Below are 12625 nucleotides of genomic sequence, written 5' to 3' on the forward strand. Positions count from 1 at the left end.
AAGCAGAGGGAAGTAGGATGACCACTACCCAGCTCTTTCCATATTTACCTCTATATATTGCTTTGAGGTAGTATGTTGAGATTTTCCCGTTCTTCCCTAAGAATAGTCTAGTGTCTTCTTTCTGTCTTTGGATCTTTCTCTCAGAGTTGTCCTTATTTCTTCTCAGCACAGTAGCCTGTATTTATGGTTTGCAATTCCTCATTCTAATTTGTAAAACTTTGCATTGTCCTTAATTGAGTTTCATGTAGTTTATAGGACCCTCCTCCCTGCCTCCAGGTCATTTGAAATGTATTTCTGACTCCTGTGGTATTGACATCTAAGCTAAATTTAATATTATCTGTACGTTTGGGCATGTTTCAATTCCTTTATCTCAGTCATCAGTAGAGATTTTCATTAGTTTGAATTCTAGGGCCCTCCTGAATGGCGCAATAGTCACATCTACAGGTTTACTTAATTGTTGTCAACAGCTGTTGATAACTGCTGTTTGAATATATGTATAACTTTTGATCTGTCTGGCTCCCTACCTCACATTTTCACCTTCCACCTAGGCAAATTTCTTTGCTATCTGTACAGTTTGAAATTTACTTAAACATTTTTAATAGAATAATCTTTGATATAAGTTTTAAAATATTGGTAAGGACCTTCCTTGTGCAGACATTGTGCTAGTGCATTTAGGGGGAGGAACATTGGCTATAAGAATAGATAGACTTGGAATAAAGTCGTGGCTCCATCATTTGCTTATTGCGAGAACTTGGATAAATTATATAATCTCTTAGCCTGACTTTATTGTTTCTGTAATGGGGCGATAATTCTTCACAAGGTAACGTTGTGAGAAGCAAGTAAGTTCCCACACGTAATGTGAGGTCTGGCACCTGGTGCTTAATAGACTCAGCAAGTTTTAGCTCCTTTCTCTCCTTTCAGGGACTAGCTCAAATCTTATCACGTCTATGAAACTATCTTAACTATTTTATTCCCTTTCCTAAAAGGTTCTTTAATTACTTTTTATTTTATCAAAGCAATACATTAAAAAATAGATAAAAATCCAGCTAGTGCCGAAAGGCTTGTAACAAAACCAGGAAGCTGTGCCCTTCCCTCTTTCCTCTCTACCCTCTAGTTCTACTCCCCAGAGGCAAAACTTTTTTTAAAAAAAAGCTTTATTGAGGTAAAGTTGACATACAATAGAATATGCCTATTTCAAGAGTACAAGTTAGGTTTTGACATATGTATACAGGTGAAAACTATCACCACAATCAGGATAGTGAACGTATCCATACTTCCCAGTTTTCTCATGCCCCTTTCTAAATCCTCCTTCTCCATCCCTCCATCTCCTCCACCCCAGCCTCACCCCACCCACAACCACTGATCTGCTTTCTGACACTATAAGTTAGTTTGTATTTTCTAGACTTTTACGTGAACTGCTTTAATCCTTGTCTGCTAATTCTAACATCTGTGTCAGTTCTGGATTGGTGTCAACTGATTATTTTTCTCATCCTGGGCTATTTCTTCCTTATTTGTATGCCTGGTAATCTTTGATTGGATGCTAGACATTGTGATTTTTACCTTGTTGAGTGCTGGATATTTTTTGTATTGCCATAAGTAGTCTTGAATTTTATTCTAGGACTCAGTTAAGTTACTTGGGAATAGTTTGATCCTTTTGGATTTTTTTTAGGTTTATTGAGGTATAATTGAAATATAACACCATGTAAGTTTAAGGTGTTTAATGTGTTGATTTGATATACTTACATATTTCAAAATGATGACCACCATAGCATTAGCTAACACCTCCATCCCGTCACATACTTACCATTTCTATTTTTGTGGTGAAAACATTTAAGATCTACTCTCTTAGCAACTTTTAAGTATATAATACAGTATTATTAGCTATAATTACCATGCTGTATATTAGATATCCAGAGCTTGTTAATCATATCACTGGAAATTTATACCCTTTGATGAATATCTCCCCATTTCTCCCACTCCCAGCTTCTGATAAGCACCACTCTGTTCTCTTTTTCTCTAAGTTTGGCTTTTTTAGATTCCACATATATTTGAATACATGATATCATCCAGTATTTATCTTTGTCTGACATATTTCTCTTAGCATAATTCCCTCAATGTTCATCCAAGTTGTCGCAACAGGCAAGATTTCCTTCTTTCTCGTGCCTGAATAATATATCATTGTATATGTATACCACGTCTTTTTTATCCAATCATTCGTAGGTGGGCATTTGGGTTGTTTCCACATCTTTGCTGTTGTGAATAGTCCTGCAGTGAAGAGGAGGGTACAGACATCTCTCTCAGATCCTGTTTTTATTTTCCTTGGATATGTACCAAGAAGTGGGATTCCTGGATCATGTAGTCTTATATTTTTAATTTTTTGAAGAACCTCCATACTGTTTTTCATAATAGCTGTACCAACTTTACATTCCCACCAACAGTGCAAAAAGGTTCCCTTTTCTCCACACCCTCCCCAACAGTTGCTATCTCTCTCCTTTTTGATGATAGCCGTTCTAACATTGTGCTTTGATTTGCATTTCCCTGATGTTAGTTATTTGGAGCATTTTTTCATGTATCTATTGGCCATCTGTATGTCTTCTTTGGGAAAATGTCTATTGAAATCCTCTGCCTATTTTTTAATCGAAGTTTTTGTCTATTGAGTTGTATGAGTTCTTTATATATTTTGGATATTAACCCATTATCAGATAGATGATTTGCAAATATTTCCTCCCACTCCATAAATTGCCTTTTCATTTTGTTGATTGTTTCTTTTGCTTTGCAGAAGCTTTTTAGTGTGATGTAGTCCCCCATTTATTTTTGCTTTTGTTGCTTGTGCTTTTCATGCTGTGTACAAAAATATCATTGCCAAGACCAATATCAGGGAACTTTTCTCCTATTCTTCTTCTCAGAGTTCTACAGTTTCAGTTCTTATGCTTAAGTCCTTAATCCATTTCCAGTTCATTTTTGTGAGTGGTGTAAGACAGAAGTCCAATTTTGTTCTTCTGTGTGTGGTTATCCAGTTTTTCTAACACCTTTTATTGAGGAGACTATCCTTTTCCCACTGAGTGTTTTTGGCTCCTTTGTTAAATATTAGTTGATCGTATATGTGATGATTTACTTCTGGGCTCTTGATTCTGTTCCATTGGTGTATGTATCTATTTTTATGCCAGTACCATGCTGTTTTGATTACTATAGCTTTGTAATATAGTTTGAAATCAGGAAGTGTGATGCCACTGGCTTTATTTTTCTTTCTCAGGATTTCTTTGGCCGTTAGGAGTCTTTTGGCTCCACACAAATTTTATGATTGTTTTTTCTATTTCTATGAAAAATGCTTTTGGAATTTTGATAGGAATTTCATTGAATCTATAGATGGCTTTCGGTAGTATGGACATCTTAACAATATTAATTCTTCCAACTCGTGAACATGGGATAGCTCTCCATTTGTTTGTGTCTCCTTCAATTTCTTTCATGAAAGTCTTTTGTTTCTCTACGCTCAAGTATTGTCTTTTTTTTAATTGTGGTACCATTGCTTTATAACTATATAAATTTAGGGTGTACATCATTATATTTAGATTTTTGTGTAGATTACATCATGTTCACCACCCAAAGACTAGCTACAGTCCATCACCATACACATGTGCCTAATCATCCCTTTCATCTTCCTCCTTCCCTGCTTCCCTTCTGGTAACCACCAATCCAATCTCTGTCTCTATGTGTGTGTTTGTTGTTTTTATCTTCTATTTGTGAGTGAGATCATATGGTATTTGACTTTCTCCCTCTGACTTACTTTGCTTAGCATAATACCCTCATGTTCCATCCATGTTTTCCCAAGTGGCCAGATTTCATCGTTTCTTATGTCTGAGTAGTATTCCATTGTGTATATATACCACATGTTTATCCATTCATCCCTTGATGGGCAGCTAGGTTGCTTCCAAGTCTTGGCTATTGTGAATAAAGCTTCACTGAACATAGGGGTGCATATATCTTTACGCATTTTTGCTTTTATGTTCTTTGGATAAATACCCAGCAGTGGAATAGCTGGATCGTATGGTAGTTCTAGTCTTAATTTTTGGAGGAGTCTCCATACTGTTTTCCATAGTGGCTGCACCAGTTTGCACTCCCACCAGCAGTGTATGGGAGTTCCCTTTTCTCCACATCCTCTCCAACACTTGTTATTTCCTATCTTCTTAATTATAGCCATTCTGATGGGTGTGAGGTGATATCTCTTTGTAGTTTTGATTTCATTTCCCTAATAATTAGTGATGTTGAACATCTTTTCGTGTGCCTGTTGGCCATCCGTATATCTTCTTTGGAGAAATGTCTGTTCAGATCTTTTGCACATTTTTTAATTGGGTTGTTACTTTTTTGTTGTTGTTGAGATGTATGAGTTCTCTATGTATTTTGGATATTAACCCCTTATCAGATATATAGTTTGCAAATATCTTCTCCCAATTGTTAGGTTGTCTTTTCATTTTGTTGATGGTTTCCTTTTCTGTGCAGAAGCTTTTTAGTTTGGTGTAGACCCATTTGTTTATTTTTTCTATTGTTTCCCTTGCTCGGTCAGACATGATACTTGAAAGTATGTTGCTAAGATCGATGTCAAAGAGCATACTGCCTATGTTTTCTTGTAGAAGTTTCATGGTTTCAGGTCTTACATTGCAGTCTTTAATCCATTTTGAGTTAATTTTTGTGTATGGCGTAATATAATGGTCTACTTTCATTCTTTTGTATGTGGCTGTCCTGTTTTCTCAGCACCATTTGTTGAAGAGACTTTCCTTTCTCCATTTATATTGTTGAAAATTAGCTGTCCATAGATGTGTGGGTTTATTTCTGGGCTCTCGATTATGTTCCATTGATTGGTGTGTCTGTTTTTTTGCCTACCATGCTATTTTGATTACTATAGCTTTGTAGTGTATTTTGAAATCAGGGATTGTGATTCCTCTAGCTTTTTTCTTTTTTCCTCAAGATTCCTTTGGCTATTCAGGGTCTTTTGTTGTTCCATATAAATTTTAGGATTCTTTGTTCTATTTTCTGTGAAAAAATGTTATTGGAACTTTGATAGGGATGGCATTGAATCTGTGGATTGCTTTAGGGAGTATGGACATTTTAACTATGTTAGTTCTTCCAATCCAAGAGCACGGAATATCTTTCCATTTCTTTGTGTCTTCTATTTTTCATGAAAGTCTTATAGTTTTCATAGTACAGATCTTTAACTTCCTTGGTTAAATTTATTCTTAAATATTTTAACGTTTTGGTTTATATTGTAAATGGGATTGTTTTCTTTATCTTTCAGATGTTTTGTTGTTGTATAGAAACACAACTGTTTTCTGAATGTTGATTTTGTATCCTGCAACTTTACTGAGTTCATTGATTAGTTCTAGCATTTTTTTTTGAGGAAGATTAGCTCTGAGCTAACATCCGCCACCAATCTTCCTCTTTTTACTGAGGAAGATTGACCCTGAGCTAACAGCTGTGCCCATCTTTCTCTACTTTATATGTGGGACACCTGCCACAGCATGGCTTGATGAGTAGTGTGTAGGTCGGCACCTGGGATCTGAACCTGTGAACCCCAGGCTGCCGGAGCAGAGCATGCAAACTTAACTGCTATGCCCATGGGCCAGCCCCTAGTTCTAGAGTTTTTTTTGGTGGAGTCTTTAGGATTTTCTATATGTGATATCACATCATCTGCAAATGAGACAACTTTATTTCTTCCTTTCCTATTTGGATGACTTTTATTTCTTTTTCTTGCTTGATTGATCTGGCTAGGATTTCTGTTACTATGTTGAATAGGAGTAGTGAGAGTGGGCACCCTTATCTTGTTCCTGATCTTAGTGGAAGAACTTTCAAGCTTTCACTATTGAGTATGATGTTGGCTGTGGGTTTGTCATATATGGCCTTTATTGTGTTCAGGTGTGTTCCTTCTATATCCAATTTGTTGAGTGTTTTTATCATCAAAGGATGTTGTTTGCCAAATGCTTTTTCTGCATCTCTTGAGATGATCATATGACCTCTTTTATTCTGTTAATGTGGTGTATCACATTTAGTGATTTGCATATGTTGAACCATTTTTGCATCCCAGGAATAAATCCCACTTGATCATGGTGTATGATCCTTTTAATGTGCTGTTGAATTCAGTTTGCTAATATTTTGTTGAGAATTTTTGCATCTGTATTCACCAGGGATATTGGTCTGTAATTTTCTTATTTTGTAGTGTCCTTATCTTGCTTTGGTATCAAGGTAATGCTGGACTCGTAAAATGAGTTTGGAAGTATTCTCTCTTGTTCTATTTTTTTTGGAAGAGTTTGAGAATTGGTGTTAATTCTTCTTTAAATATTTGATAGAATTACCACTGAAAGCACTTGTCCTTAGCTTTTCTATGTTGGAAGGTTTTTGATTACTGATTCAATCTCATTACTTGTTATTGGTGTATTCAGATTTTCTATTTTTCCCTGATTCAGTCTTGGTGGATTGTATATATGCAGGAATTTATCCATTTCTTGTAGGGTTTCCAATTTGTTGGCATATAATCATTCATAGTAATCTCTCATGATCCTTTGTATTTCTCTGATATTAGTTGTAATTTCCTCTTGCATTTCTGATTTTATTTATTTGAGTCCTCTCTGTTTTTTTGGAGTTAGTCTAGCTAAAAGTTTGTCAGTTTTGCTTATCTTTTCTGAAAACCAGCTTGGCGCTGGCCTGCTGGCACAGTGGTTAAGTTCGCACATTGTGCTTTGGCACCCCAGGGTTCACCAGTTTGGATCCTGGGTGTGGACCTAGACATTGCTCATCAAGCCATGCTGTGGTAGGCATCCCACATATAAAATAGGAGGAAGATGGGCATGGATGTTAACTCAGGGCCAATCTTCCTCAGCAAAAAGAAGAGGATTAGCGGCAGATGTTAGCTCAAGGCTAGTCTCCCTCCTAAAAAAAAGAAAGAAAGAAAACCGGCTCTTAGTTCATTGACTTATTTCATTTATTTCCCTTTCCTAACTTTGGGCTTAGTTCTGTTTTTTTCCTCCTAGTTTGTGAGATGTAAAGTTAGGTTGTTTATTTGAGATCTTCCTTTTTTCTTAATGTAGGTGTTTATTGCTATAAACTTTCCTCTTAGAACTGCTTTACTGCATTGTGTAAGTTTTGGTATGTTGTGTTTCCATTTTTCATTTGTTTCAAGGTATTTTTTTTTTTTTAAAGATTTTATTTTTTCCTTTTTCTCCCCAAAGCCCCCTGGTACATAGTTGTATATTCTTTGTTGTGGGTCCTTCTAGTTGTGGCATGTGGGACGCTGCCTCAGTGTGGTTTGATGAGCAGTGTCATGTCCGCGCCCAGGATTCGAACCAACGAAACACTGGGCCGCCTGCAGTGGAGCGCGCAAACCTAACCGTTCAGCCACGGGGCCAGCCCCCTCAAGGTATTTTTTAATTTACCTTTTGATTTCTTCTTTGCCCCATTGGTTGTTTGGGAGTGTGTTGTTTAATTTCCACATATTTGTGAATTTCTAGTTTTCCTCTCATTTTTGATTTCTGGTTTTAAACCATTGTGGTTGGAAAAGATACTTTGTATGATTTCACTCTGTTTAAATTTGCTAACACTTGTTTTGTGACCTATCATATGATCTATTCTGGAAAATGTTTTGTGTGTGCTTGAGGAGAATGTGTATTCTACTGCTGTTGGATGAAATGTTCTGTATGTCTGTTAGGTCCATTTGGCCTCAAGTGTAGTTGAGTTCAACTTTTCTGTATTGATTTTCTGTTTGGCTGATCTATCTATTGTTCAAAGTGGGACATTGAAGTTCCCTACTATTATTGTATTGTTGTCTATTTCTCCCTTCAGATCTATAGCTTAATATATTTGGATGTTCTGATGTTGGATGCTTATATATTTACAACTGTTATATCCCCTTGATGAATTAACCCTTTATTATTATATTACATCATGGTCTTCTTTGTTGTTCCAAGTTTTGGCTTAAAGTCTGTTTTGTGTTATATAAGTTTAGTTACTTGTGCTCTCTTTTGGTTTCCACCTGCATGGAATATCTTTTTCCATCCCTTCTTTTTGAGCCTCTGTGTGTCCTTAAAGCTGGAGTGAATCTCTTGTGTCCAGCATATAGTTAGGTCTTGTTTTTTGGTCCATCCAGCCACAATATGCTTTTTAATTGGAGAATTCAATCCATTTACCTTTAGAGTAATTATTGATAAGTAAGGACTTAACTAATGCTGTGTTATTAATTGTTTTCTCGCTGTTTTGTAGTTCCTTTATTTCTTTCTTCCTTTCTTGCTGTTTTCCTTTGTGAATTGGTGATTTTCTGTAGTGGTATGCTTTGATTCCCTCCTCTTTATCTTTTGTGTGTCTACTGTAGGTCTTTGCTTTGTGGTTACCATGAGGCTTACATGAAACAGTTTGTAGATACAACAGTCACTTTTATGCTGATAACAATGTAACTTCACATACTAAAACTCTACCCTTTTAGGGTTTTGTTTTTTTTTTTGAGGAAGATTAGCCCTGAGCTAACTACTGCACTCCTCCTCTTTTTGCTGAAGGAAGCCTGGCCCTGATCTAACATCCATGCCCATCTTCCTCTACTTTATATGTGTGACGCCTACCACAGCATGGCGTGCCAAGTCTGCACCCGGGATCTGAACTGGCGAACCTTGGGCCACCGAGAAGTGGAACGTGTGAACTTAACCACTGTGTCACCAGGCTGGCCCCAGCCCCTTTTAGGTTTTTGATATCACACTTTACCTGTTTTTTATAGTGTATTCATTAAAAAATTACTGTAGCTGTAGTTATTTTTAATACTTCCGTCCTTTCACCTTTATACTGGAGTTAAATGATTAATACACCATCATGTTACAGTTATTAGAGTGTTCTGAATTTGACTATATACTTACTTTACTAGTGTGTTGTATATTTTCATGTTACTAATTAGCATCCTTTCATTTTAGCTTGAAGATCTTGTCTTTTTAATGTAAGCATTTATAGCTATAAATTTCCCCCTTAGCACTGCTTTTTCTGTGTCCCATTAATTTTGATATGTTGTATATTCATTTTAATTTATCTCTAAGTATTTTCTAATTTCCCATGTGATTTCTTTGTTGATCCATTGGTTGTTTAAGAATGTGTTGTTTAATTTCCACAAATTTGTGAATTTTCTCGTTTTCCTTCTGTTATTTATTTCTAACTTCATTCTGTTGTGGTTGGAGGAGATGCTTTGTATAACTATCTTTTTAAGTCTATTGAGGCTTAATTTATAGCTAACATATGATCTAGTAGCCAGCCCTGGTGGTCTAGTGGTTAAGATTTGGTGCTTTCCCCACCACAGCCTTCATTTCCTGTGGGAACCACACCACCCATCTGTCAGTTGTCATACTGTGTCTTTTGCATTTTGCTGTGATGCTGAAAGCTATGCCACTTGTATTTCAAATACCAACAGGGTCTCCCGTGGTGGACAGTTTTCTTTGTAGCTTATGGACTAGACATACTAGGACCTGGGCACTTCTGAAAAAATTGGCCATGAAAACCCTATGAATAGCAGTAGAGCATTGTCTGATATGGCTCCAGAAGGTGAGAGGATGGCGCAAAAAGACCAGGCAGGGTTCTACGCTGTACACAGGGTCACTAGGAGTCAGAATCAACTCAACGTCAGTAACAACAACAAAAAGCATATGTTCTATCATGGAAAATGTCCCATGTACTCCTGAGAAATGTATATGCTGTTGTTCTGGGTGGAGTGTTCTCTATAGGCCTGTTAATTGATATTTATCTTGAATCAGCTCCCATATTGAAAATCATTCATTTGGAATTTTGAATGTATTGTGCCACTTTATTCTACTTAGAATCAGTTTATAAAATAGTTTAGCCATTTCTTTTCTCATCTTACTACTTCTGCTGTTGGGGTTATTGTTTCTTTGCTATTCATGTTTGACCTTTGTTTTTTAAAGACAGGAACAAAAATCAGATTAGATCCATTACTTTTTGTCTTATACTAGAAACATAGAAACTAGAAACTAAAAACATTACTACAAAAATGAAATTTTAAAAAGACATGCAAAATGCAAACCCCAAGTTTTTGCTGTTTGATTCAACAGAGAAAATTAACTGAATTCTGTGTTTGATCTTGTCATGCTGTATCTGTGGATCACCCTTCCAGTAGCATTGGTGTAGGCTGCCTTCTTTAACTGGTTTTTTTTTGCTGTATCTTTGAGGTTCTTTCTGAGATACATTTCCTTTTTATGTTTGGAATGTAGAATTTCCTTTAGTTGATGTTCTAGTTGAAAATTCTTAGTTTCATATGTCTGAGGGTATCTTTATTTTACTTGGATTCTTGTAAGAAATTTTTGTTGAGTGGAGAATTATTTTTCTTTAGCGCCTTGTAAATATCTTTCCACTATGTTGCTGAGAAGTCACCTATTTTGTTTTTGTTAAGGGCCAAGTGCATGTATCTTTATTTAAAGTGGTATTGATGAATCTAATTATCTTCTTGTGTTTCTGTCCTATAGGGAATACAGTGAGTAACCTGATTATGATTATACCTCCAATTTTTGGTGCAATTCAGAGTGTTAGAGATGGACTGGAAAAGCGGTACATTGCTTCTTACTTAGCACTCACCGGTATGTATAACACTTCATCTAAAAAATGATATACAGTGTTCAGATGGGCTGTTTTTCTCATTCATTCCTAAAATTGGTTTTCAATTTTGTATTGTTTATTACAGAACTTGAATATATTCTGAAACGTCTGAAGTAAAATTCCACAAATCTTGCCAGTAAATTGAACTGCATTTTGATAAAATTTTTGAAAAATCATAAAATATTTTAAGCAGACAGAAACGAATGGAGATACCATAACAAATATACCCATGTATCTTACCACTCAGTGTTGTCAGAGCTTAACACTTTGCAATATTTGTTTCAGATCTTACTTTTTCTTTTTTAAAGAAATAAACTAGTATAGATAAAAATTGAAGCTCCCTTTGTATTCCTGCTTGATTTTACTTCTGTCATCTTCCCAGCTCACCCTCCAGAGTTAACTTCTGTACTGAATTTGATTATCATTTTCTCAAATGTTTTTGTCTTTATGCTACATATATATGTATCCTTAAAAGTATGTATACTATGGTTCGCAGATTTTTAAATTTTTGGTAAAGGATACCATACTGTATCTAACCTTCTGCAACTTACTCAATTTCCTGTGCTTGTCTGTGGGGCAGGGACTGTGTTTTAGGTATCTTTGTATCCCTCTTGTCTGGCAATTTAGTGGTCCTCGATAAATGTTGGATGGATAGATGAATGAACTTTACTAGAGCCTAAGATGGGAAAATCACTCTGTCATGTTCTTGCATTATCATTATAGAGACAAAAATAGCAAAGAAAGTGGATTCTAGTTTGTGTCTTCTATATAACTTTCTTAACTAAACACAATTTCTTCCGTTTTAGCTCATGGTAGATATTTATGCATGGGCAGAAAGGACTTTTAATCACCACAAAACTGTAAGCCATAGTGTATCATATCACATTCAGTCATAATTAGATTCATTATTGGATATGAGAGACTTGAATTTCTGAATCTGTTTCTCATATGCATGGTGTTTTAAGAAAGTTACTTGGTTTGTCTTCACAAGGAAGACTTGTTCACCAACTTAGCCCTTTGCTGTATTTCCTGGGTTGTTTGAAGAATGTTTATAAAATACTGCCAAATCACAATCAGTAATAACCAATAAGAATAAAAAAGATTTGAGGGACTTTAAGGTTGTCCTTGCATAATGTGGCCTCCTAAGTTAGAATTTGTCCACTCATCCTCCCAGAAAACTATACAGATTAAGAAGGAAAGTAAATAAAACCACACTTAACCCAGACTTTCACTCTTACTAGGAGAAAAAGAATACTGTGAACTTCAAATTGATTTTAAATAAGAAATAAACACCAAATTACAATAGAACTATCTTTGCTGTTTTAGACTGTGTCCAGTATTTTTGCCATAAACATCTTTGCTGCAAGCAGTTTTGCCACAAACACCTTCACTACACAACTAAATTGGTTGTAAGGCAATTTTGCTGTAAAAGAAAAATAACTTGTTGATTGGTAGTTTAGGTTTTATTTGGTTCCAAATGGCTTTCATTTGGTTCGTATGGTTTTCATTTGGTTACAACACTTCTAACTGAACTAAATAGTCTCAAACAAAGAAATGAATCAAAAATTTAAAAACTAATAAGAAAAATAGCCCCTTCTCCACCTAAAAGAAATAAAATTAGAATTGATTAAACCTAGGAAAGAAATTAAGGCTGAATCACAGTGTGTTGAATAATAAGGGCTATTTAAGAAAGACAGAGAAACAAGCAAGAACATGAAAATGAGATAGAGTCAAAGAGAAAGTGATTGAAATGGAAGACAGGCAAGGAAGATCCAATATACATATAATTGGAGACCCTGAGGAAGAGGAAGAGGAAGAGGAAGGGGAAGGGGAAGGGGAAGGGGAAGGGGAAGAAGAAGAGGAAGAAGAAGAGGAAGAAGAAGAGGAAGAGGAAGAGGAAGAGGAAGAGGAAGAACAACAATGAAACAGAACTTATATTTAAAACTGTAAATCAAGAAGACATTTTGGAAATGAAAGAAGATCTGAACCTCTATATTAAAAG

General features: G+C 35.7%; 1 protein-coding gene across 2 annotated transcripts in view; it reads left to right on the forward strand.

Annotated features, from left to right (window-relative positions):
• The window catches only part of ACER3 (alkaline ceramidase 3), a 147102-nt gene that overhangs the window by 48081 nt on the left and 86396 nt on the right, over window positions 1-12625 (forward strand). The window contains exon 2 of one of the 2 annotated variants that reach the window (XM_046685662.1): window positions 10494-10604. In XM_046685662.1, the coding sequence (XP_046541618.1) occupies window positions 10494-10604 (111 nt within the window). The remainder of the gene's footprint in view (window positions 1-10493; window positions 10605-12625) is intronic. The other variant, XM_046685663.1, reaches the window with a different exon arrangement.

Source organism: Equus quagga, chromosome 14 (genome assembly GCF_021613505.1).
Source record: "Equus quagga isolate Etosha38 chromosome 14, UCLA_HA_Equagga_1.0, whole genome shotgun sequence".
NCBI classification, from domain to species: domain Eukaryota; kingdom Metazoa; phylum Chordata; class Mammalia; order Perissodactyla; family Equidae; genus Equus; species Equus quagga.